Raw genomic sequence first — 26,997 nt, 5'->3', positions numbered from 1 at the left:
GTACTGTCCCACTATTTTACGTAATGCGCGTAAAGGGCAGATAAAGTTATTTTCTTGTGTAGATCTTGTTTCTCGGAGTGTTGAGCGGACTGTCATTCACCAATCTGCCGCGGCGCTCACGTGTTTGACCGATCCGTTTATTTTACATTATCCGCTGGATTCACGCAAACACACGCGCTTTTCTGCTTGTCTTCTCTTTCTCTTTTCCTCTTGATTTTACTCGAGTAATTGTTTTGCGTGGGAAAGAGACGCGCGTTTATGTAATTTGTGATCTATGTTGCGTTTAATTCGTAAAATAAGTTTAGGGAAATAAAGTTAGTGCAGCGGAGGAGGACGTGCAGTGGACTTTTAGAGCATGGTGCATGTGGACAACTGCTGAGGAACCACAACTGTGTCATCATTACTGGAAATAAGACGGTAAGCTTTATCAGCAACTTCTTTAAGTAAGTGAACAGTTTGAATGATCAAACTAGTTGTTTTTGTTCCTAAAACTGATGCGGAATTAATAAAACTGCTCTGTAATTGTGAGAATAAGCAGATAATGTGTTCTTGTTCAGTAATAACATTTGTGACACATTGTACTGAACTTTTTTTGTTGCTTTATTTCATGTATTACATCTTGACATGGCATTTTAAGAAACATCTGTCACAGTTACAGTGTAAATGTCAGAAAATAGCCATCGACTATTTTCCATTCAGGCTGTGTTTTATTTGCGAAAGTTTACAACAAACAATTCATCTTTTAAGGAGAACGTGTCTAAACTGAATTGTGATATGATTTCTGAGGAGAGGGTGATGTAGTTCAAAGAGACAGAGCCACAAGTGACATGTAAGGTATGGTCCTGAGGAAAACTGATGGGGAGGAAAGATTAAACCCACTGTAAGCAGAGACAGGTGGTCAGAATACATCTATTAGAATAATTGTAGGTCCAGTGTCTGCTTCGAGTATAAAGGGATTTATACTAGGGTTCATGCAGTGATCAATGTCTTTTGGTGTTTGCAATAATACGTTTTTGAAGCCATGAAGTGATTGCCCTACTTCTTATTGTGTTATGTGTAGTGTTTGGGTCATTTTTGTGTGTTTTTCTATGCAGTATGTTGTATTATGGTTAAAATAACTATGAATGTTAAAAATGTGTTTTAACATGAAGCGTTGATCTTTTTGTTTGTGTTGTAAATACTTTCCTCTGTTGTTTTTTCAGATTGAAGAGGTTGAGTGTTCTTCTTTGAGTGATCTAAAATGGACTTTTTTTGGGTCTTTCTTCTGGTGTCAGAGATGGTCCTGATGTCCAGCGCTGCCCGAGGTAATTTATTCTTACAAATTACCTCATTTTAGTGGTGTCTCAAAGTACAAAATGACATTATGGGTATTTCTAATTTCTTGTGACAAAGACAAGTAGGTATGATAGATGTTAGCTTTACCTTTCAGCGTACAGCCGGTTGGTTTATGTGCTGTGTTGGTATGTGTGAGATTTTTATTTTTTTTTTTTAGCAACTCAAGGTTCAGAGTATAATAGATGCCTCCTTCCATTATCAGACAAGGCTCAGGATGTGGCCTCTACAGTGGAGATGGGGACAGTTCCCAGCATGCAGCACAACAGGCAGACGGTTGCAGAGTTGGCGCCTGTTCTCCAAATCACGCCAATGATGAGTTTTCAGTGGGAACAAAGCTGCATTCAGTGAAGCGAGGCCAAACCAGCGCACAGACACACAGACACGGGGCAGAAAGTAAACACGGGGCCATAGACCGCAAAGAGATGAGATTAGATTAGCCTATTAGGGATGTTTGCTGTGCAGTGCCACAGCACTTCCTCCCCCCTCTCCTGTCCCTGCAGTCAGTGCTCTGTCAGTGGGACCGTCCACAGGAGGTGGGCTGTTTTTTAAAAAGACAATAGTGAGAAACACAAACAACACAGAGTTACAAATGGTATGTTAGGATTCTGATGCTGTGGCAGTGCAATTAAATTATTTCTAATAATCTCTAATATGAACATATATATGTAAACATATACATATATAAACACTATAAACAGTTTGTTTTTATTTTTAATTCCTGCCCACCTCACTCCGACCTCTTGCAAAGTGTAACTGCAAAATATAATTTACCAGGTATATAAAGTGCAAAGTACCATGTAAGTCTTGTTGGCTAATTTTCACTACCTGGTTATAAATTGCATGAAATGGATTTGAATAATGACCAATATAACAATGTGATTTTGATTATATCTCAGCTACACAGTTAAATAAGGAGTGTAACGTAGACAGAGAAGAGCAGTGTGAGACCAAGAGTACAGGAGAAGGACAACAGAACAGATTCTATTAAACGCTTAAACATTGTGGTTAGGGTTAGGGCTGGGTTGTGGTTCTTCATGTGATAGGATGGAGTTAAGATACACAATACACTGAAACTGAGTGGCTTGTTTTTACTCAGTATTGTTTTATGTTTTATTTCAGTAGAAGTTACGTAGAGTATACAGAAACAGCATGTTATCTGAGTACAGTGGTTGCTACGTCATTGTTATTTTGTTGTTTTGATCTGCCATATTTAACTGTGGATTGCTTGCAGCTTTGTTTTACAATGAAACGGCAAATTAAGTTGTTGTAGCTGAAGAATAATGATTAGATTTGATACATGCTGTTCAACTAGTGGAAAGGGGGCATATTCAGGGCATTACATGTAATTTCCAAAGACAGCTCACCAAAATGAATCCATCCATTTCTCCAATGCATTTTAATGAAGTAATGATAGATAATAATTATAATAGATCACAATTATTATCATTTTTACTTAACTGTATTTAACAATATTTATTTGAAACAAAAGACTGGGAAATGGGCTGTTTTTATTGGCTACAACCATTTTCCACTTCACTTGAACTGCCTTAGAGTACAATTAATATTAGTGTGGAGACTACTGTGCTGTTCCAGGGAAAATAATGCTAACTGATGGTGGGCTTGCCGTGGCAACTGCCGAAACACAGAACAATAAAAGCATAATGCCACTTGAGGACATTTAAGGATCGAAAGCAACTGAATTTTGATTCTATTGGTCTGTTACATTTTGTTGCTGTACAATAACCGTAGTCATATGGCCACTTATTGTACATGCCTTATAGTTTGACTTTACTTGCAGTGTCTTTTTGAATCTTAACTGAGGCATGTTGATTATTTATGATTTATGCATATTTTTAATAGTTATTTCGTTTTGCATATTTCCTATTTCACTGCTGTTCTTGTACTTTGTGTTGCAACAAATAATGATTCTCTGTTCAGTATAAACCTGCAAAAAAAGTCTAAATATTATACAGAGAACTCAATTGCAGAGGCTTATGTAATCCCAGTGTTGAATGAGTGTCTGGCTTCTGTGTGACTGTCTGTGTATGCTGGGGCATGAGACAGAGCAGCTGATAGACTAGCATTCTCCACTGTACAGCACTGAGCTCAAATCTGAAGGTCAACACTATTTTAGTTCAACTGTTTCAAAAGTTAACCCAAGTTAGCCATCAGCAATGTTTGAAAATATACCAACCATACTATATACAGCCCTGTCCACTGTCCTGTTAATCTGCCAGGCCTAAAGATGGACTAAAGCTTGTGAAATTAATTATGTAATGGGTGTAATTAAAATTTTTGAAATGGCAAAGCTTAATATTCATTGTTGGTCCTTTTAGTGTTACTGCTGGTCATAAAACCAATAGTAAAATTTCAGTTGTGTGCAGGCTAATTGGAGCATGTGATGGTTAAAGCATATGTGTGTCAATGGCAAAGAGGCTGTGTGTTTTGTTCATTGGAATGAGTCTTATTTACTCCGATGGTTCTCTGTTGTTTTTTTTTTCCAAGACGCTGATGTAGAATCACTTGTTTATTCAGAGAGGGGTGATGCGCACAGGTTTGCATTTGTGGCTCCATGATACAGTTCTTCCTAAACATTATAATGCCTTCCAGGTGATCGCATTATAGACCACCCAATATCAGAACACAACAAAGCAGAAGGAGCAGCGAAGAAGTTGAAGAGAGCTACAAAGTGTATATGTGCAAAACAGGCAAACATTGACATGCATAAATTGAGATGCTAAATTTAAAGCGGGCAGGAAAACTTGCTAAACTGAAATGACTTAACAGATTTAGGTACACAGACACATCACAGCCTTTTAGTAACCTCCTGTCTCACACTCTCATTAATAGGGAATGTCATTAGCAAACTAACGCTAACTGTGATGCTTAGGGGTGTAGTATAGTTTGGGGAAAGTTAAGTTTTACAGTTTTTGCATTGAAAACAGTTAATGTACTCTTTATTTATCTATCTGTGATTGGGAAATGTTGTGGCTGCTAGAAGTGGCTGCACCAGATAGCTACGTATTTTAAACTAATGGGGCGATTGTAATTAGGATGGTCAAGATTATGTGGTTAATAATATGATCGTAGGGATGGCAAAATAACAATCATGACAACTTTAGAAGAAAAAAAAGCATTTCAACTCTGTACACCAAAAAAGTAAAGCTGAACGCAAAGTACCAGGGTCATTTAGAAGGTTTTCATAGAGCTGGTCAAATACTTGAGGGATGGCAATGTATTCGGCAACAATTATAAATTTCACTGTTGTTTGGTCACGGTGTTGGTCATTTTCAAATTACAAAAATCTTAACACTTATATGATATTATAATTATGTCATGCGATTGAGATGTGCTGCTGATGTAACATAAATTTAAAGCCTTCCTCTCCAGCTGTGCATCTGCCCACACACTGTGCTCTAAATGAAAGCTGTCTCAGTTAAGCTCTGATTAACCATGTTATTACTCTGGGAAATCCATAACATTGTGGTGGCTGTGGCAGAAGAAGCCTGGCTTATTGGAAGACTGCAGGGGCTTAGGCGGAGAATGAGCGCATCCCAAGTCCTTGTAGAATAAACTAGTGCATACCACAGACAGATGCTCAAACACACAAGTTTACCTCATTGTAAATAGGCAGAGATCGCTCAAGCACTGTTCCTGCTGCTATGTGTTCTGAGTCACAGCTAGGCGTCGTAAATGCCATTTGACATGCCGATAACCATTATACGACCCATGGGGAGAAAGGCTGTGCCACTGACCGCTCACCCAAAGAGAATAGAGGTCAGCCTGCCCATATTTGTTTTAGCACAGGGGCTCTCTAAAGCTTCAGCAGTCTGAAGTCGACTGGATATATTTGGCGTCAGAAACCTTTTAACTGGCTAAAAATGCTCAATGTCACTCTTAAAAAGGACATAGGAAAAAGAACTTCTCAAAGCCAGAATGAAACTACTAATGCAGGTGTAAAACAAGAAAACATGACTAAAGCAGATCTGAAAGAAGCCTAAACCAAATCTTAAGTGTATAAACCTAATACGGGAGCCTCAACTAAAAAAGACTGAAATAAGATTAAAGTAGTACCAATACAACAACAAATTGAAAAAAATAATCTGTCTTTATATTTTGTCCCGTAAGATAGTAACCCTGCCTTTGACTCCAGCCTTGCTCTGTCACCCCAAATAGTTTATGAGGTTATAGAAGGCTTATATATTCTAATTACCCTCTGTGTTCCTTTTGTTCTCAAATAAAAGAGACAGTGCTGAGTTTGTGTGTTGCGTGTGTCCTGATTACACAGTGATTAAAAGACAAAGAGGGGCTCCAAATGGAACAAATGACTCTGTTAGTTCCCCCTTGTTAAACCCTATTGTGTCCGAGCCAAATGTTGACTTGCTTGAATTAGTGGTTACCCAGAAGCAGACCATAACTGTCTCCCTTCAACTAAAGTACATTTATAATCCTGACTAATTGTTTTGACAGTGTACAGACAGGTTATGTTGTGTGTTAAAAGTGTGACAAGTGCTTTGTTTTGTGCGTGACATCACTGCAGTGTTGTGTGACAAAATGCACCCAGTCTGAGATGATGCAAGAGGCGGTTACTCCAGACTAGACCATACCCTCCGCCTGACTTTTACAAGGCCTGTTAATGTTAGGAGCTATTAGGACACATTTAGATAAAGCCAGTGTTTGCTTTGACTTTGCTAATGGTGGGGTAGTAATGGAGCTGTCTGGACGTTTGCCGTGGGGGATGATGGTGTGTCACTCTGATGTGAAATTTGGACGTATGTGCAGGGGGGCGAGGTGCAAGTTGTGTAGAGGAATGGTGGGAAAACAAAATTGATGCATTTAGTCACATAAATGGTATTACTGTGCAAAAGAGTGATTTTTTTTTTAAAGGTGCACTAAGTCTGGTGGAGGTATTAGGCTTGGGACGCTATTGAAATTTGGTGTCACGAATATTATGGCCAAAGTAATTGCGATTAATGATTCTATCACAATAATTGTTTATTTCTGACAGTTTAAAAATGTATAGATATGAATAATTATATTTTTTATGTTATGAATAGATTCCATATTTAAATAGCTGTTATAGAATTGTACTTTGCTATAAGTGAAAACAGCGATCTAGAACAGATCATCAGAGAGAAGTAGGTTTTTTCTGCACATTCTGGTGATATAAGGGTGATTATCTTTGTTGGAAATTATCATGATTATATAAAATGTCCCACGAATGATTATTGCCGACCCTTTTTATCATGATAAATGACATTGTTTATGTGACATCCCTAGGACGTATGCCACTTGCTTTGCTCCACAGAGATGCTAATGCATTGCATTGCAATTATGCTAAAATACCTTGAAAAGAATGCATTTTATTCTGACCAGGCTCGCCTCTTCACAGATGTGACCTGTAACTTATCTTGATGGTGTCACCAGGTTGTCTCCATGGAGATAAGTAAGTTAAATGTTAAACTATGGGAAAAGAAAGGTTAATTTTTTTTTTTTTAATATCTAATTGAGGAAGTAAATGCAGGGATCAGAGATTTGGATCCACAAATGACATGTTTGATCCAGTGCTGAATTCAGAAATACATTAAAGTCACAAATAAGTAGTTGTTTTTGAACTCTCTCAAGTTTTTCACACTTCTCCAAACGTTTGCACTGCGCTGATGTGAATACTTTGAACAGTTTCGTGCTCAGAGTCTGGCTGTGGTACAGTGGCCTCCTCAGCCCCTCCAGTCCTTCTCCCCTGTGAGCAGGCGCCACACTGCCGTATTGTGCTCTCGGTGGGGTTGGGGTATGTTTGGTCAGCGCTGCAGCACTGTGGGTCAAAGGGCAGTGTGCAGCAGAGAGGGGAGGGGTCAGGAGTGTGGGCCTGGAGAGGGGGTCAGAGAAAGCACATGCCAGCTCTGGAGGAGACTATAACAACACACCAGGACGCCCATTCTGCTTTCACTGGTTTATCTGCTGTTTTCTGCTCTGTCCCCCTCTTTGACCTCTGTCACAAAGATGGACATGACAGAGGGCTCCGGCACCACTGATAAGGAGCTGTGAAATTAGGGCTTTATAAAAGGCACTTTATCTGCCGTGTTAGCCACAATGAGCAGGGACACAAGGCTTATCAGTTATGTCTTATCTTAGCACTTTAGAGTAATAGATAGAATATTAATGGTGTAGCCTCTGTCCCACAGTGCATCTGCTGTAACTAATGTAATTTAAACCATTTCTTAGCATTTAATACAATATGACTTCACAAAAGATTAAAAATAACACATGGATTTTGTTCTTGGTTTAATACATAACTGAAAAATTTTGCATGTTGGTACACTGTATAGTTTCTGATGAGTTCAACAATATGATTTAAAACGCTGTGTCGTAACGTCAGGTGCAGGTGTGGACCAAGGAGTGCAGACTCGGGGCAGATTTACAGTGTTTATTTACAGTTTGTGCAAAAAACAGTTTTCAATAGTTCATTTAGCACACGCCGGGAGTAGGGTTGGAGCGGGGAGCAGGGTTGGAGCAGGAACGGTCCAGCCAGGACGAAGACACGCGTATGATCCGGCACTGAACAGGATGTTGATACGCAGACGATCTCGCCCTGAGTGTCTGGTCCTGGCTCCACTTATGCTCCGCAGCAGGTGGAGGTAATTGCGCTGATGCGCTCCAGGTGCGTGCGGGAGGAGCCAGGAACTCCGCCCAGTTCCAGGCTCAGACAGGTGAGGGGAGGGGGAGAGCACACAGGAAAATACAGGCATCATGACACGCTGATGCTTTAAACTAATTTGAAATACATACAATGAAGTAATCTGACATCTGGAGGAATTGCCTTACACATTAATACTATATAACACACAATATTATATATATTTTGACTTATCATTCAGTATTTGTTAGAAGGAACAATATTTTTGGGGGGTTCAGTATTTATCGGGTATCCTTTTCACTACTAGGAAATTTGAAGTTATATTAATCATTTCTGTTCTAAAGTGTTTCAATCTGCTAGTGTTTTTTTTTAATTTTTATTATAGCTCATGTTTTTTGTTTTTTTTTTATATTGTAGATTTAGAATAGTTTTTGTGCTATAAATCTGCCCTTGGGTTATTGTGTCAGTGGCATAAATGAGTTTCAATATTAGCATTTATTGTCTTTATTTAATTCAGCGATACATCCCACTTCAAAATGTGTTACTGTGACAGGCCTATGTAATATTGTAAGCTCTTCTACTAATTAATATTACCTGTCTGTTGTGTGTGTCTTTTTATCGCTGCCCCGGCTTGTGTCTTGTCTCCCTCTGCGCTTTAATTCCTCTGCCACTTTCTTTGTCTGGGACGGCCTCTCCCTCTGTGTTTGGCAGACCCCTTGGAGCCCCCTTTTCCCCTGCCACAGTCTCCAGCTGTTATTCCTGATGGCGTTACAAATGAGATGTTGAAAGGTGATAGCCGAGACAGGAGACAGCGACCCTTGTTTTCTTTGGGCTCCACTCTGTCAGATTGGGTTTGGTGAGGGGCCACGCAACTCCCAGGGGCCAATATGAGTGAGCACACCTTAGAGATTTGCGTGAAAATACAAAAACCACCACCAAAAATATCCCCATTAAATATGACTGACGAGTTATGGACATCCAGGGACATTCTTTGTCATTGTTGATGAGGTGTACAGGTGACCTATGACCCCAGGAAGTTGCCGCTGATCAGGCAGGATGTTCAGGTTAGTGGCACTGGGAATAGCTTTTTTGAGCTTCTGTAGTTAGAACATAATAATGAGTGGCAGAGCTAAAGTCAAGGCGATGTCCACTTAACATTTCACTTTATTTTTAAGTTAGGATCCAATACATTTCTAAGCGTGAGGTCATTTCCCACTGTAGTTACACAAAAAAACAAAAACCTAGGTGACATGCAGTCTATGGTACAGCGTAGCATGAAATTGAAAGCATAGCGTACACATGAGAGGGACAGACAAATGCCATGGTTCCCCAGTGCCAGCTGTCGATGTGGAATCCATACTGCAGCGGGAATGTGAGAGGGCTGTGAGAGAGCTGGGGGTGGGCGTCCAGACACAGGGACAAGGGACACACTCACTGTTGTGTGGACACTCATATTTTTAGGTTTGTAGACCCATCTGTATTGACTTGCAAATACAGATCTTTTAATGTGTTTTTCATTCAGACTAATGGGAATGTTTATGTGACTGCCGAGAAATGATATTTAACTATTTTACTAACAGAAATAGTGAGACCTGTTGCTTCTTGGGTAGCCCTTTGCATGAATCTAAACAAAATGACATTTATTTGAAGAACCAAAAGTTAAAGCAAGTCACATTATTTTACTCACAACTCTAAACCAGAGCCTATGCATTTATTTTGTAATGATGAAAACCTAGCACTTGCATATAACATTAAACTAAATATGTATTCTGAATGAGCAAAAGTCCTCAAAATATTGCATATAACAGGAAGATGAACTCACGAATGCCCCGGGCCCCGGTCCAAAGCACGATGGACTCTCGTTACCATGGCAATTAACACCAATCAAACCAAACCTCCGTTAGAGCCAAAGCAGTAATAGGTTTAACAGTGACAGATACAGCAGTAAGGTCTACAGTGGTGTGGTGTGGTGTGGCCGTATTTGCTGGGTTCATTATTTCCCTCTACAGGCTTCGTCACACTGGTCAGCTCAGCATACATTATCCGCTGGTAATCCCTCTGTTGTGCTGGCACCATTATCACACTGGGACACAACAGGCCTATTCTTCCACGCCTAATTAACAAAAGTACTTGTGGACTGCTTTCTGGGATTTAACTGCAGTGTCTGACGTTTTACAAAGGCACTGGGACTGGGTGGGAAATGGAGAGGCTGAGTCAAACTAGGACGCACTCATTCAGGATAGTTTGATTTTTAGGTGGAACTTTTGCAGTGCGCGTGGCTGTAACGTGTTGGACTTGATGTGGGTGGATTTTAAAACATGGTAGCCATTTGGAGAACTTTAGATATTTCGATGTTAGAGTAACAAATGTGGCTGGGAAAAGTTAAAGCTGACCATTGTGTGTTGATTGGATAATAAATCATTTTAACTCAAGCAAAACATGTGAAAGTTTTGTTCTTGAGAAAACTTTTTTGTTTGTGGTGCAACGGCCATCTTTGATTCAGTGTATTGAATATATTGGCACGATAAATTAAATATGTCAAACTATTTCAATATTTATATGTTCTCTCATTTATTTATTTCTTCAAAACCATGCTGTTCTTTTTCCTGAGGTTTACTGTTGGCTATTCTCTCACTGTAATTAAAGCAGACACAAACTTCCATTGAAATCATGGTCCGATGAAACCTAAACAGGAACAAGACATGACCAAAGCACACTATGAGAGACTGGAGATTAGCACAGTCCGACAGGTACAAGTGACACGTTGAGTGATTTATTTCAGGTGGTATTTTGGAGCAGCTTGTGTGAGCGAGTGTCCGCTCTCCATCAACACCTCTCCCTCTCTGCTCTTGGCTCACTGTGTGTCATGGCCGCTGCTCGGCCCGGGACACGCACATGTAGTTTATAGGAGGGGTCCAAGGAAAGGATGTTTTCTCATACCGGATGAATCAAAAGCTAAACAATCATTTTCTAGCGGTGTATTCAGTAATATTGTGACAAATCTTTCACTCTGCCTTTCAATCAGATTTAGGCAAATATATACAAAGCCCGATCCACAATTACTAAAAACATCTTTGAAAATGCTTGTTATGATGAGGATACGGCTCGCAACGTCCAAAACCTTTTGTGCAAGATAAAAGCGGTTTCTCTCACAGATCATCTCTAAAGTGGGCTCTGTCTCGTCTTGTCAATGTTTTTTCCTCGGTCTTAGATCAGTAACTTATTCTTGTACTTGGTTTGTGTCCATCTGCTGATCACCCTTGCCCAAAAACATAGATTTTGTTTTTTTACTGACCTCATGTGGCAGGTTTTGGCATCTTTTACCTATCCTTAACCCTTAATAGCACCTTTTATAGTAAAGTCTCAGTTGTGATTATACTTAGACAAACCTTTTTGTTACCCTGAAGGAAGTGACTTTGGCACTGTGTATTTACTTTTAATTTCATCACCATTGAAGTACCTAGTTTATTTACATTAACTATAACACAGAACTGCACGACCAGTCAAAAGTTTGGATACACTTTTTCACGTATCTTTCTTCTTTATTTCCATGATTATTTACATTGTATATTGTCACTAAATAAATGAAAAATGGCCTTTGCTTTGAACCCTGGTTTGCACTTTTGGCATTTCTTGACCCTGACAAGGTACACCTGTAAAGTTAAAAGCACTTCAGGATACTTATTCAAGAAGCTTCATGAGAGAAGGCCAAGGGTTTGCAGGGCTGGCAACAAAGCAAAAGAGTTATCTAACATTTTTTCTTTGCTGTATAATTCCATACATCTTCATCATATATTTGATGTCTTCTGTGTGTCTAAAATATCTAAAATGTGCAACGTAGTAAACAAAAAGAGAAAAACCCCCAAAACAAAACAAGAAGCAGTGTCCAAACTTTTGACTGGTGGTGTATATTTGATTCATCAGTGTACTAGTCTCAGGACCCAGAAGTGAAAAAAGAGCATTACCTTAACATACGTTTTGCTGATATTGGTACGTTTTGCTTATGTTACCCCGTCCTGTTTTAGCGTACAGTGGTCCCTCGTTTATCGCGGGGGTTACGTTCTAAAAATAGCCGTCAAAAGGCGAAATCCGCAAAGTAGTCAGCTTTATTTTTTTAAAATTATTATATATGTTTTAAGGCTGTAAAATGCCTCACCATACACGCTTTATATTTGTCGTTCATGTGGCTCTGCTCCAGCGGTATCTGCAGAGGCGGCCTCTCCGTGCAGAGTAACACTTTTATGCCCAAAGCATGTCTGAAATTTATCAGTCCAGAATGTTTCATCGACATTGTGGGTTTTGTCGGGGACAAAACTTACAAACATACAGCACTTCAGAGTCACACTGCGATCCAACATTTATGTAAATTTGGCTGAACGCATTTTGTACTGTACAGGAGACACGGCACGGAGATGACAGTCTCTTAGCCAATCAGGACGCAGAAGACAATGTGCGTTCATACACTGTAAAAAAGCATGTAAAATTGCACACACAAAAAATCTGTGAAACAGCGAGACCAAGAAAGGTGAACCGCGATATAGTGAGGGACCACTGTATACACTTATAGCCACTATAGACACACGGAGCTTTCTTTTCTGTTATTATTTTAGCTATTGAAGCCTAACCTCCACTGATTATAGACTAATCTTGCCAATCTTGAGCTATATTAACCTCTGTTGTCCATGTCCCGAGTGACAATACCTTTGTTAAGTCTTCATGTCCCACTTTACCTGCGTGTGTAGCGTCCTACCTCTCTTAGCTAGACTTTGAAATGTCAGTCAACAAGGGGAGATAACCGAAGAAGTTAAAGTGCATCCAGACCGGCATCCCTGGGTTAATCCTCTGTCTTTTTCTGATGAGACACTGACCTGAGCTGAACAAATGGACTTAGTCACGGCTCAGGATTGGAGAGGAATGTGGGAGAGGGGTACGAGTGTGTATGTTCTGTGTATGCTTGGAATGTTGGACTCCCCACCCAACCAAGCAGAAAGCTCACAGGTGGAGGAGGAGGCTTGGATTGGAGAAAATGTGTGGACTGGTGAAGCAGAAATGAAAAAAAAAAAAATACTGTACTACAACTCAGTTCATTCAAAGTCTAAAACTTGATTTATTCCTTTAACATTAGGTGGTACTGTCAAAAATGCCACTTTCCTTTGCTTGCTCTGGTGTCATCATGTGATCGTGCCAAATAAGTTACTAGAATAGCTGAGTTTATTCCCAAAGACCTCTGTCTCTCTGTGTGAGGTGCCATTGGCCTCTTCTCCCTCTCTCGCTCTGATCTAGTTGCAGCTCCTCACATTTTCTCCCCTCTTTCTCTTCTCTGATGATTCTTGTCTTTATGATCCAAGTTAGAGAAAGTAAATGACTATTTTCTCACCATTGATGAGTGAGTTAAACTTAAGACCTATTTTAGTGCACGGACATCGCACTTATTCCTGTTGATAGCGGGAGCCGTGCATGTGATTCTGCCAATAACGGTAATGTGTGTGTGCTTTTAGGTTTGATATATGTATAACTGGTTCCAAACCTGAAATTTGAAGTATTGGTCCTGTCAGTGTTTATATGAAATAAAAACTATAGTGATGCTGACACCCTGGTCTTTATGCCTGAAGTCAACCTGTCTATGTTTTCGATAAGATGGAAGAAAATCAAGATCAATATGGGAAAAATAATCATCTTTTTTTCCATTATCACCCAGCCCGGCATGTCAGTTTTTGTCACCAAACTTGAAATCATTACAGGAGTTAAATTTTTATTTTAGATATTATGATTCGTGGTGAATCATGGTGAATCATGCTGAATGGAATCATAGGTCCTACATCACAGATCAAACTAAATGGTGAGGTTTTTGAATCATTACATCCCAAGTTAAGGCTGAAATTATATCTTGAACTAAAGTTCTGTTCATGTGGCATACACGTACAGAAAGGGTTCAATTGTATATTTAGCTTGAATTTTGAGTTATCCCTGTCCATTTTTATTTGTATAATTTTTCTTATTTTAGTCTTGAGTCTCTGCTTCCTACATTTATATAGGCCTAGACTCCACAAATGTCAGAATCACGAAGCTTTGTGGATCAATTTAAGTCACTACTACTCCTTATGTAATTGAAGTTAGGGCCATATTTTGATTTACACAACATTTCTCTTTCATTATGATACCATCCTTGAACTATATTTTGTCTATATCTGCATAACACAGGATAGATAGTTCAAGTGAATTGTCTCTAATTTCTGATGTAAAATGTGCTAATCCTTTATTAGATTATATAATTGAATGTGTTTGTAATCGCTGCCCTCTTACTGGCGCCTATCTTTATATGTGTTGTGTCAATATGAAAGGCTCCTTATAGCACACACTCACCTCTTTATCACCAGAGCGCTCGGAGCAGGTGGAGCTGTGACTGTGCGTAACCCCCCCCCCCCCCCCCCCCCTGTTAATAACTAACTGAGTCTGCCTCCACAGTGCTCACAAAGGTTAGGTTTAAGGACAACAACGGGAGACATTTCTTATCATTTTACAAATATGTTTGACTTAATCTTAAGGTCATAATGTAGTATGGTTTTATAAGGAGTTGATGTGTGTTCCTCTATGCATTTGACTGTTTCTATAGTAACATGACATTAACTGAATAAGTGAAATGACCCAGAATGCCACCCATACAACACCTGCCCCTGCTGCTGTTCAGAGGGTGACGTTTGAGCTTTACAAGCCATAGATAGGGGTCACTGGTGAAGGTTGGGTAAAATAGTCGAAGCTGTTTATATGTCCGCCAGTGGAAAAGTCTATTCTTACTTTATGCACCCCTAAAATAGATCCTCTAAATACCTCAACTGTAAATCTTGGACTAGTAATTTGTTATAGTAGATACCAAATGACAAGGGAAGGGAACCAAGCATGTCGGACTTGTTAGTAATTGGTTGGGGGTCATAGTGCCTGCTGCTTGTCTGTGTCTGCTCGGATTTGGTCCTAAATGTAACTCAGCCTGTTGTGGCCATATCTTGACCAGGAAGAGCCCACACTGACACTTAACTGGAACTGTGCTTGTGGACTTTGACCTACTTTCAAGACCTGCTGGCCCCTCAGCCCACTTTAGTTCTGTCTAACTTCGTTTTACACAGCCATATTGGATATTTCTATAACTTATAATAAAGTGTAATTACTGTTTTTATGGCAATACTTCTACAGTATGCAGTATGTAGTCGCCTTCATTCAGTTAAAATCATAAATTAGAATCTGAAAATTTTTTATGTAAATGTGCATTTTAGATGAACTTGAATTCAACTGTGTTTATTTTTAAGAAAATGGGGTTTTATTGCTATGAAATATCAAATGTAATGAATGTATATTTGTAAAGTTATATCTCAATGGTCCTTGGCAGACTATCTGACTTCATAGCTTTCCGCAAATTGGATTCAAATAAAGAAGCAAATAAACAAACAAAGTCGGAATTTGCTTTGGCGATATGAATCCAAAATGAATGAATAATACTTAAATATAAACTATAATAAAATAAAAGGCATGAATGTGGTGAATAATAATAATTTGAATTTATTGAACTATTACATCTGGACAATGTGGTTCATTGACTGTGTGAAAGGCATTTAGTTGGACTCAATAAACAAAAACAACATGAGGTTCAGCATGTGACTATTGAAAGTTGAGGTCTTTTGCACAGTTCTTCTTTGAGAGAAAAAGTTTGACAACTGTAGAGGACACCGCTACAAACCTACAGCGGTTGTTTGCAGTGCAAAACAAGGCGCTTGTTAAAAGTGTTGCTATAGTGAGCTCTTCGTGTTTTATTTTTGCTGGCTAAAGCTAAGCACTTTCTTTCACACTATTATTCAAAGTAGTCATTAATGTGTCACGTTTGGTCAGGTCTGCAGTGCACTGCTAAATCCCTAAATGAGAGCAGGTACTTATTTGTGTGGATTAGTTCTTTACTCTTTATCCATCTCTCCAAGTATTTCCCCAAAACGCACAAGTCTTCCCTTCTTTCTTTTAATCTGTATTTATGTAATGGCTCAAGGTCTTCCACAGAGAGTCTCACATGTGCTTCATAATGGAGTTTACATTAAGCCCTGCCTGTTCTCATGAAGCCGAGATCCTATGGTTTTGGGAACACATCATTTATTCTAATAGCACATTGGTATAAGCACAAACTTTACTTTTAATGTTTTTTAACAACCTTGAATATGTAATTTTTTTTTCCTAATTTGAGTGTGATAATATTCTTTCATACCTTTAGCATTTTTGTTTAATCAAAAGTCTGAACATTTGTGGCACCTTTTTCGTTCAGTACAAAACATTAATATCTTGCATTTAAGTTAGAACATGTGCCTTCATATAACAAATCCCAGGAGAAAGGTTCTTAACACAACTTGCTGGTAAGTTTTTAGTGTGTTTTTTTTCTGTATTCCTAATTGTGTAAAACTTCCCCTTCAGCTTTCAACAGTAATGCAGGTGTAGCGGAACAGAGGAGGTGGTAACAATACAACCAACAATTATTGTTCTAATGAAAGGACTAGAGCTGTGGAAAGAAAGTTGGAATAAATCATCTTTGACCTATTCCTTGTGCGCAAAAGGTATTCAGATAGTTTTGTTTTGGTTGGGCGTGCATAAATGTCTGAATATTTGAGCTGAGAAATCCTTTTGCCATCGGAAACACTCGGCAGATTTTTCTAGGCGCTGTGGTTTCCTCTTTTTGTGCCGAAGCGAGACAAGTGCACTCCGTAGAAGTGTGTGTGACATGCTGAAACAGTGTTGAAGACTCAGCCCAATAGCCCCGGGCCCAATGTTAACTGTCAGGACAGAGTAACAAGCCACAGTTGACCTATTGACGGCCTGGAAGTGGATGGGTTACAATGGGAGAGGAGACAACTTAATGCAGCCGACACTTCGCCTCTCGCCTCGGGGCAACAGCAGGCAGTTCAAGTTTGAGGTAGTGAGTGAAGAGCGAATTGAAGAGGAGGTACAACCACTGTGACTTTGTGCTTTGTTTGACCAAAAGAAAAGATCTCTGGAGCACATGGAATTCACTAAGTCCTACTTTGAATAAATTACTGATTAAGATCTGGAAGCAGGATGAAATGGGTTGCTTCTGATTTGACTTTCCAAACAGGACATGGAAAGTAGCTAAAAAAAAAACTTTTGAATTTGGAATTTGGAAGTGCAACGAGAGAAGTGTATTCTGTGTACAAAAAAAAGCATCTATCTAGGCTACATTAATGTTGGTCCTAGAAAAGAATAGAACTTAGAATAGTATTGAAAATCATACTTTTGTCCCATGTGTCCAGGATCTAAAATTTAGATTTCACTTTTGCTTTATGTTAGATGCTCATTCCGATATAAGTTTTGTTTTGGTTTTTTTACATTTATTCATTCTTGAGACCGGCAGAAAACATTCAGTGACTTCAAAACGGTTCTGTTTAGCTGTGCATATGACTGAAAGGCTTCTCTCTTCTCTTCTATTTTAATGTAAATTGTATGATTTATTTATGTTTTGATTTGTTGTGTTGTGATTTTAACGTCTTTCTTATTCTGTAAAACACTTTGAATTACTAATTGTGCTATACAAATAAACTTGCCTTGCCTAATTTGTTTGTAGTCACCTAAGAAGAACAGCGATAAGCCCGTGACATCGGCATTTACAAACCCGATACACCATTTATCTGTCTAATGCGCACTCCACATCCTAAAGATCTTAACCACTGTAATCTTTCTGTCAAAGTCTTCAGCTGTTTCGTCTTCATCCAGTCTTGTGACTATAGCATACAGTGTGATACATGGCCCAGCGTGCGCACACACACCTCCACCTCGTGCAGTACATCAGCCTGTGCCCCGCTGTTAAGTGCTCTCCATCAAAAGCATTCCACGGCTCTCCCCTCTCTCTCCAGACTCTCTTCCCTGCCAACAACAACCCGGAGTAAGACTTCATACTGCACCCATCTGACTTAAATACTAGTGCAACTTTTAAAGCATGAGACTACCTGAGCTTTTAAACTCAGTCTCACATCATCGAGTGGTTGTCCCAGCTGCCCTGTTCTGCCAGTACAATATTAACTGAAAAATTATACAACTAGTTTCGCTCATTCATGGTTGTTTGAGGAGTAACTGTCAAATATGGGAACTGTATTGTATATCGTAAATTCTTGCCAGCTTTCTTTGGCTTTCTTTGACTCTTTTAGCTAACAGAGGATGTGCAGATCTGAGCTGGAAGTCTCAGTGGGAGTAGTGGGTCTGACATGGGCAGGCTGCATTTTCCTGTTATTAAGCTTCAAAACAGCAGACGCTAACTTACGCACTCCCTGCTGTGTGGGAACTTATATGGAAGATGCCTGTGTGTGCATGTGCAAGGCATCTGCAAAGACCACAACCTCCAAGGTGCTCCAAGTTGTTGTGGAGGGCCCATTAAAGGTAACTAAATGGACTAAGCAGATTATAAATAGAAAATTGGAGACTCGCGATATTGTATAACCAGGTAGGAGTAAATGGTCACAGCGCTTTTCCACCTTCCACAGACTCAAAGCGCTTTACCCTGGTGTATGAATTCGGGAGTGGTTCCTTGATGTACACAGACACTGGGGACAAAACAGCAGTATTCGTCTGTGGAAGCGACATTTGAGCCGCCAACCTTCAGATCAGTGGACAAACACTCTACAACTGAGCTACTGTCGCCCTAGTGCCGCATATCATCTTGTCACGATTCAAAAATATCAAACTTGATTTCAGTACTGTAGAAAACAATTGATACTCGATACTGATTTTCATACTACTCTGACAATTTACAAAATAGTAGTAGTTTATCCTGTAGTATCATGTAGACCATTGTATATCTAGTCAGGAAATTTCAAATACTTTTATCGTTATGGGATTTCTTTCCATGTTTATATTTGTTGAAATGAGTACACTAGTTATTTAATACTAGACTAGGATCTAGGTACCATTTTTACTGACAACCCTAGTAACTCAAAAACAACTTAAAGCAAATTCAAGTTCATGCCTAAACGCTCATGAAAGACGAGTATATTTTTCACCGACTTTTGTTTCAGCCCCAAGAGAGAGATTTTAAAAGACGCTGTGAAGGTCATGAGCCTAGGAACGAGGAGGGAGGAAAGGAGGAAACCATGGAGCAGGGAGGCATAGGAGAGGTTAACTGTTTGAATGGTTCGAAGTTCAGTCAGAGGTCTCGCTCCGGCCATCCTCTAGGGACGGCTTTTTGAACAGGGCAAAGAAGGGAGTAGGAGCTGTGCAAAGGGAGAGGCAGAGAATGAAGGGGAAAAGTGACGACAAGGAAAGGGAGCGGGCAGGGGGTAGTGGAACTGGGAACACTTAAGGTAGAGTCGAATGAGGCATGCCAGGAAAGTAGGAGGAATTATTGTGTTAGGGAAAAGAAATTACGGCCTCAATGATAAAAACAGGATGTGCTTTTGGAGCTGATTTTCATTGCAGGATGTTTTGTGCGTTTGTATAGGTAGGGTCGACAAGAGGGAGCGGGCAGCAGCTAACTAGTGTCAGCTCGACCTTATAGAAATGAGAAACATCCAAACACAATGGTTGGATTTTGCATCTGAACAGGCATTTTAAAAGTAGGAGGATTAGGATTTCCCTTAACCACTGATTCACGCAGGTTTGAGTTATTTTGAGTCTTGTCTACCTCCAAGAGTATAAGGTCAGAGGTCATTTGATAAAACCGTCATCATACAATTGTGATCATTAGAGGACAGGAGAACTTCAGCCACAACGGGATCAGTCAAGTAACAAAAACGATATAAGCTAAACAATAAAAATGTGATGTAAGTATGGTTGAAAGATGCACTATGTAACATTTCTGTTTCTGCCATCTGCTTGTCTCCATGGAGATGTTTTGCTTTGCCTCCACAGTACAGTTTTAAATGGCGCCAACAGGCTGAATTACTGATCAAATCGGAGAGCAAGCTTGTTTTTTGCATTTTTTTGACAAATAAAAACCCCTTTAATTGGGTTTATTGTCATACCATGGAAGTTTGCCAGAAAAGCAAAAAACATCTCCACGGGAACAGACCCTTCACCAAAAAAAAAAACAACATTGCGCACCTTTGATACTGATAGAGCATTTATCTCCTACTAAAAGTATGTGGTTTCGAATTCAGGGGGCACATCTTTGAAAAGCCCTTTATAGCGAAATGCAAAAGTCAAAGCTGATGATAAAACCAAGACAGGTTAAAAAAAAAGTAGTCTAGGGTTTTTAGTGGAAGAAGGATGTATCTTTAAAAGCGGACTGAATATGGGTCATAAAGAGTGAGACATAGTAGTAAAGACGCAGCAAAAGTGAGCTGTCTGTGTCTGATGAGAAAGCCATACAACCAAGTGAACGCACTCCCTGGGACTTTGAACAGGGAGGACTGGAGAGGAGAGAGAAAAAAAGAATGGAGAGAGAGAGAAGAGGAGTAGAACAGAGAAAGAGAGAGCGGCCCAGTGAATACCTCTGCGTGACTAATGTCTTTTTCACACATTTCACCTTCTTCCATCCATCATTGTGTCCACCTCCCGCTCCCCTGTTAAAACAAGTGCTGCCAAGACTGCAAATAGTACAAGGCTACTGTAACTTTTAATATTCTGCAGGATGTATTTACCGTACACTTAACCTCATTTATATATCTGTCTGGGGAGCTGAAATTACAATGTTGCAATCTTCTTTGGAGAGGGTTGTGCTATATGTTAAAAAGGATAACCACTGAACAACACAGGGATCATTTTAGCATAACCTCTATAGTTATAACTTGCCTGTTTATGTATCTATCCTCTGTTGAATTTTGCAAAGACATAGCAACCCCATGCATCCTCATTTCCACTTTTTGAGGACATGACCTGGTACAAGCTTGTTTATCCACAATTTCCATGGAGCTGCCTTTAGTTTTCTCTCAGGACGTATTGCACCACTCGTAAGGCTTCATTATAATGTTGATTAGCCCCATAATTTAATAGCCAAACACCTTTAGTGATTTTTTTTTTTCCATCATTTGCCATAGTTTCATTTGCCTCTTGGTTCAGTTCTCTCAAAATTTCCATTACTGTTTGATGCGCATTCTTTGGTCTTTGGCTTCTTCGATATTATTTCTTATCTCAGTGTGAACCTCGCCTGATACCCCCCTATTTCTCACCATCATGGTCCAATTTCCTCCCACCTTTCCCAGTCAATCAGTCAGCTTTCCCTTCTCCTGTTTTTCTAGTGTGAGGTTTCACAGTACAGCGGCTACCGAGCGATCCGGGTCACACCTGATTTTCTGACTCAACATGACATCTCGGCTGATAATAAGCCAGTGGGAACAATATAAAGTTTGTCAAAGTGAAGACGTGACCACAAGATGACTTTGTGCAGAAGTCAGTGGTCTGGAACTACACAATTAACCTTTGTATCCTGGGTGAATTGACTTGAGAGGCCAATAGGAATTTGATCCTACAACTCTAACATGCTTTAGCACTCTGTGGAGACGATGCTGCACATGAGTTATGTATCATTATGAGAACTTAGTAGACATTTTTTCCCTGGCAAAATTTGTGGGAGGCTTTTTTTCTCAAATTATACTGTAAAGCTGTTGAATGTATGTGATTGCAAACCCTGAAGAATGTTCCAAGCTGAATGTCCCTTAGTTTGTGTAAGCCAGTCATTTACAGTTCTACACAAGTAGATCAAATCAAAGTTGGCTTTATAGTCTGAATGAATAAACTGATAATAACTTTTATATAGAAATGACAAACAAATTTTCTTTGAATCTTGTGTTTCAGGTCCCCCCAGAGTGTCAGAGCGAGTAGCCCATCGACAGAGCATTCGTCTGGGTCGCACCATGAAGCTGCCCTGTCCTGTGGAAGGAGATCCCCCTCCCCTCATCATGTGGACCAAAGATGGCCGTAATATCCACAGTGGCTGGACGCGCTTCAGAGTGCTACAGCAGGGCCTGCGCATCAAAGAGGTGGAGACTGAAGACGCTGGAACCTACATCTGCAAAGCCACCAACGGCTTTGGCAGCGTCAACATAAACTACACACTCATTGTTATAGGTACGTTCAAATGAAATATGTCTACCCAAAGTCGAACAAAACATGATTAACACTGAACTTGATTTACTGAACACAATAAAAGGTCCTTTAACATAAGGTTCTGTCAACTTCTACAATGCAGGTGTTTAGATCAGAACCATTTTAAATATGAATGAGAAGCATCAAGCTTATTTATTTTTTTTATTGGACCCATTCATAATGCGTTAGTTGGACCACTTTAGTGTGTGACACCTCACTACTTTGTTGTTCAAATGCAGGTGTATTTTTCTGCCCTGGCTCTCAAATGTAGCTGCTTTCCATCGCTCTCACCCATGTAAACAAAATACCTGGAGAGACGTGCGTGTGTCAGTGTCTGCTCCCAAGGGCCTCCATAGCGGAGTGTGTGCGGTTTTCCATGTGTTTGTGCACATGCCACCTTGCCTCTGTGTGTGTCAGATTTCAGTCGGTCGACTGGATGCCAAAAGACAGATTAAGGCTGTGCAGCGTTCCAGAGAATCTGACTAAAGCATCTCTCCCTGCCTGCCGTCGGCTCTTCAAAGAGCAGAGCGAGTAAAAGGCTTCTGATCTGCACTGCCAGCCACCGAACGAAACGTGTACCTGCAGTATTATTAATGAATGGCTGAGTGGCATGTATTGCATATTTGCTGCATGCATTTTTCACACATTAATTAAAGGATACTTGTACTTTAAAACATACAGATAATGACCCATCATCATTATTCATTCACTGTATCAGGTTTACAGCGTGGAAAGACTTCACAGCTGCTTTTCACTTGTAATCTGGTTCACATCCAAGATGCGGTCACAGTAATATTTTTGTATTCATTTGGTTGGACAAATAGGCCAATTGGAAATGAAAAGGACAGTTGTTTGACTCTTCAGTAATCATTATCGGTATGTGATCCAAAACTGCATTGGTGCTGAGCCACACTTCAAAGGCGTGCTGGCATCAGGAGGGCAGAGGGGTGGGGGGCAACAGCTGCCGTTGAGGTCATCCAGGCGGACAGCTGCCGCACCCCCTTCTCTGGGCCTCCTTCATTCACACACATTTGCATTTACACACATACATATGCTTTGAAAACAAAGGACTGGGGAAACCCACAGAGGAGACACAGGGCTTTGTCAATTCATTTCAGCTAAATCTCTAATTGTACAGTGCAAATGCATTCATTGAATTTGCTCATTCTGACCATAATCAGTGATCAATTAAGGTTATTTCTAGATAAACTGCACAAATGCTGTTAGCTAAAAATGGCCTTTTAACTTTTTGACCTTGTCCTACAGGACAATCAGCTAGTTTAAAATCAGATATATATTAAGAATCCTGAAATTTCAGAGAATGAGCCAATTCTCTCTATATATTTCTCCCCTCTGGAGTAAAAACAGGACAAAGTTACAAATCCTAAATGTTTCAATTTGAAAAGACGACCTTTGTGTAAGTTGGAGGTCAATTATTCTGCCGCATCTTGTCTGGGAGACAATTAGCAGGGGGGTGCAGTGTTTGCATAGCTGGAACAGTCTGCATGCACAATGACTGCTAAAGCACGGTGGGAATGAGTGACGGCATGTGTCCAGTTGTCTCTAACATGGAAACACTGCTCCCTCTTTACTCTGTGGTAACTCATCATACATCATAGTCTTGTTTACAGCCACCCCACTCGCATTGGTCTGTCCTCATCGTCCACTCTTTCATCTCCTGTGTGGTCCTGTGCTGATTATTCACTGACCGCTCCATTTCACAGTAATGAGGCTACACCTGCATCGTATTGTCCCTCATTCTCATTTTCAAACCCAACGTATCTTTAACACCTTTTTCCTATTAGCGCTCAATCTCGACCTCATTCCTGCTTTCCTCGCCCGCCTGGCTCAGCTTTCTCTACCACGCTTTAATTTGTATCAATATTTTTACAGTTTCCCGGCTTTCTCCCAGAAGTAATAGCACTATTGCCACAGAATGCAAGTGTTCATGGCCACGGTGCCATGTGTTTTGCCAGATTCCTTAAATGTTTCTGTTTTTTGATTGTATTGATTGGCACGCGTCCAGGTTGTCTTGTTTCTGAAGTCCGTGAGAGCTATGGCCAAATTAAAACATGTTTTATTTTATTATTTTAAGTCTCCATGAGTTGATTTGACATGGTCCAGGTAAGAGGAATGGCATCTCCTCCAGAAACCTTGTTGCTAACTTAAAAACAATAGACCCCTAGCAACGGCACAGTAGTGAGTATATATTACACCAGTGTTGTAGTTAGGACAGACTAAAACTGACAAAGACAAGTCAAGAGTGCTTTTCAGGGGCCAAAACCTTTAAAAGCCTTTAATATTAAACCAATTCCAGCTACTGCAACAGATGAGACACTGGTGTGCGCTGATTTACGAGACCACTGTAAAATCCGTATGGCTAACACTGTCCTTCAGAAATGAGGTGCCAGCAAAAATTCTCTTTCTTATTCGTTTTCTCTCTATTGACTCCTTTCTCTAAGCTGTTTGATTTTCCAACAAGCTTTATGTGAGTGAATGATACAAGATTTATAGTCCAAAGCAGATGTGATGACAAAGGGAGCATGTCTGGAGCGGGGCAGGGAAGTTGTGGAGGAAGGAAGTGGTTTAGTGTAGTGAGCTCATATCAAAGGCTGCGTGGCTTTGACGGTGTGCATCTGAGGCTAATGTTGTTTTCATCAATACAGGCTGATGCTTTTTAAGGCAGGCGTTGCATTCATTTGTGTTGATTCAAGAGTTCAGTCGTAGTGGCTGACATCTGTTCATAATTGGAGAACAAAGAGAAAGAGATCAAACCTGGAGTAGTGGATGTTTAAATAAATGATCTTGTACATGATTTGTGTTGATCAGGATTTGTAGTAAGTGTTGACATAAGAAAACGGCAAAATGGAACAGCAGCTTTTGGCTTGTGAAGAAGACTTTCTCAAAGCGATCGGATCAAAGAAGTCCTGTAAATAGGATGACCAGACATCCCTATTTACTTGAGACAGTCAGAGTTTTGAGCTTTATGTCTCCTGTCCCAGCAGAGTTATCAAAAAATATGTATTTGTCCAAGTTTTATACTAGAAATGTCCCTATTTTTGACCAATTTGATCCCTGCCAATGGTAAAGAGGGGAGCTCTCTTTTATTATTATTACCAACCAAGTGTCCCAGTTTTTTATTTTGAAAATTTGTCACTCTACCTGGAAAGCAAGAGTCATAAAGCTCATTTCTCGGAACTTTAATTCTGTATCACAATAGTACAAAATAGGGGTGGGCAATATTGACCAGTATTCATTTCTTGCAATTTTTTCTGATATTCAGGTGATGTTATGGTAACCGGAAGGGGATCACACAACATAAATAGACTGTAAAATTAACCGCAAAAGTGCAAAAATATAACTTGAAAGACTACACTGCACTGTTGTTCATAAAAAAAATACTTTTATCTATGCAATATTCTTAAAACCCTCTGCCTTGAGCATATAGTGTATAAAGTGGACTAAGGGAGTGTGACATCACCTATAATGTTTGGCTCCAGTCAAATGAAGCTCATCAAGGCTAGCAGTTACGGGGTGAATTTAGAGCAAAGTTCAGTATTTTGAATTCCAACTGCAAGTATCATAGCTACCAAAGAGCCAATCCAGAGTGAGGCTGTTGAAGGTAACACCCCTTCCCGCCCGCACCGCTGGTATAGCAGGGATCGGGCGCTTAGCAACGCTGTCAATCGAAGGTACTTCATTTGTCTGTTGTTAATGTTCATATCTTGATTTACGGACACAATAGTGAAATAAAAAATACCAGGATCATGTAGAACGGACTAATACAAACATTTTAAGACCAAAATGATGAGCCGGACAGCAGCAGTTACAGAGAGGGGTGACAGTTTTTCAAAACAAAATGAATTGGAGCCAGAGTCGATGGAGCTGGAAGCGCGCCCATGCTCACTTCCTATTTGGAACGCACGTCCATTTATATATGCTGTCTACTTTTCTTTTGCTGTGCCATTCCCTGCCAGTCCAATCATGAAGGAAAATAGAATAACCTGTGCTTACTTCTTACTCCCTGACATCGTACAGAACCTAAGTCAAAATATACACTTCATTCTTAAGTTTGAAATTTGCACTGAGTCGTTCTTTGAAAGCCAAAACCAGGCTCTGCACTTACTCCATTTAACTGACTCTGTGTGCAACTGCAGCTGTCTTCCGGGCCCAGAAACGCACCAGCTCCAGTTGCAGACCTACATCATCTCTGCAGGCCTGTGTTTCTGGCTTCTCAGATGTCCGGGTTTTTAATTGAGATATCTGGTGCCGGGTCTGGAGAGGATGTAAAGGTGGCCAAGGTTCCACAGTTAATTGCCATGAGTCATATGAACAAGAGTGTGCGATCGGCCCCTTAAAAAATCTCAAATAACTCTTTCTCACACATGTACTCGGAGCCGTCCAGCACAGCGGTAAATGCCATGCAGTTTTGAGTCCGCTGTGTGTGTGTTGCAGATTTAAGCTCTCCTCTGGCTCATGTTTCACGCAGTATTTTTTCACTAATGGCAGAAAAATGCACAGGGTGAAGCCGGCGCTGCAGCTCCACGGGTTGGAGGCACCACTCGGTTGATTTTTCGCTGAAGGTTGGAGGCCTCACGGGGGATGTTTTCGGGGGGTCCAAGTCATAATTTACAGAACATAAAAAAGATGTTATTTGGAAGTGTAGCCTACAAATCACGGGTGGTTTAGGCTCCTACCTACAGATTGTTGACTTTGGACTGCGGAGTGAGGAGTCATCTTCAGAACATTTCTTTGCCATTTGTTTCGTTTTAAAAAAAAAATATTTAAGAATTGAGAAGAATTGAGCAATTTTCTTAACAAGGATTAACATGACATTTCATCAAAACAGTCACTAAACTTCTGTCTGTTTAGTCTGGCTCTGTGAAATGCAGTTTTGAGATAAACATTTGCTAAATATAGGCCAGAGCTGAAGATTTGTAAAGCTTTCTCAGAGCTGCCACCTTTGTTTA

At 40.1% G+C, this 26,997-nt stretch overlaps 1 protein-coding gene across 1 annotated transcript in view; it reads left to right on the top strand.

The window, feature by feature from the left end:
* The first annotated feature begins 1,206 nt into the window (after positions 1-1,206).
* Positions 1,207-26,997, top strand: part of fgfrl1a (fibroblast growth factor receptor like 1a) — a 51,462-nt gene continuing 25,671 nt past the window's right edge. Inside the window, exons 1-2 of the mRNA XM_033974189.2 lie at positions 1,207-1,304; positions 21,737-22,009. Coding sequence (XP_033830080.1) covers positions 1,241-1,304; positions 21,737-22,009 — 337 coding nt within the window. The 5' untranslated portion in view covers positions 1,207-1,240. The remainder of the gene's footprint in view (positions 1,305-21,736; positions 22,010-26,997) is intronic.

The sequence above is a fragment of the Periophthalmus magnuspinnatus genome, chromosome 10 (genome assembly GCF_009829125.3).
Source record: "Periophthalmus magnuspinnatus isolate fPerMag1 chromosome 10, fPerMag1.2.pri, whole genome shotgun sequence".
Classification (NCBI taxonomy): Eukaryota; Metazoa; Chordata; class Actinopteri; order Gobiiformes; family Gobiidae; genus Periophthalmus; species Periophthalmus magnuspinnatus.
This window is presented reverse-complemented; position numbering and strand designations above follow the sequence as displayed.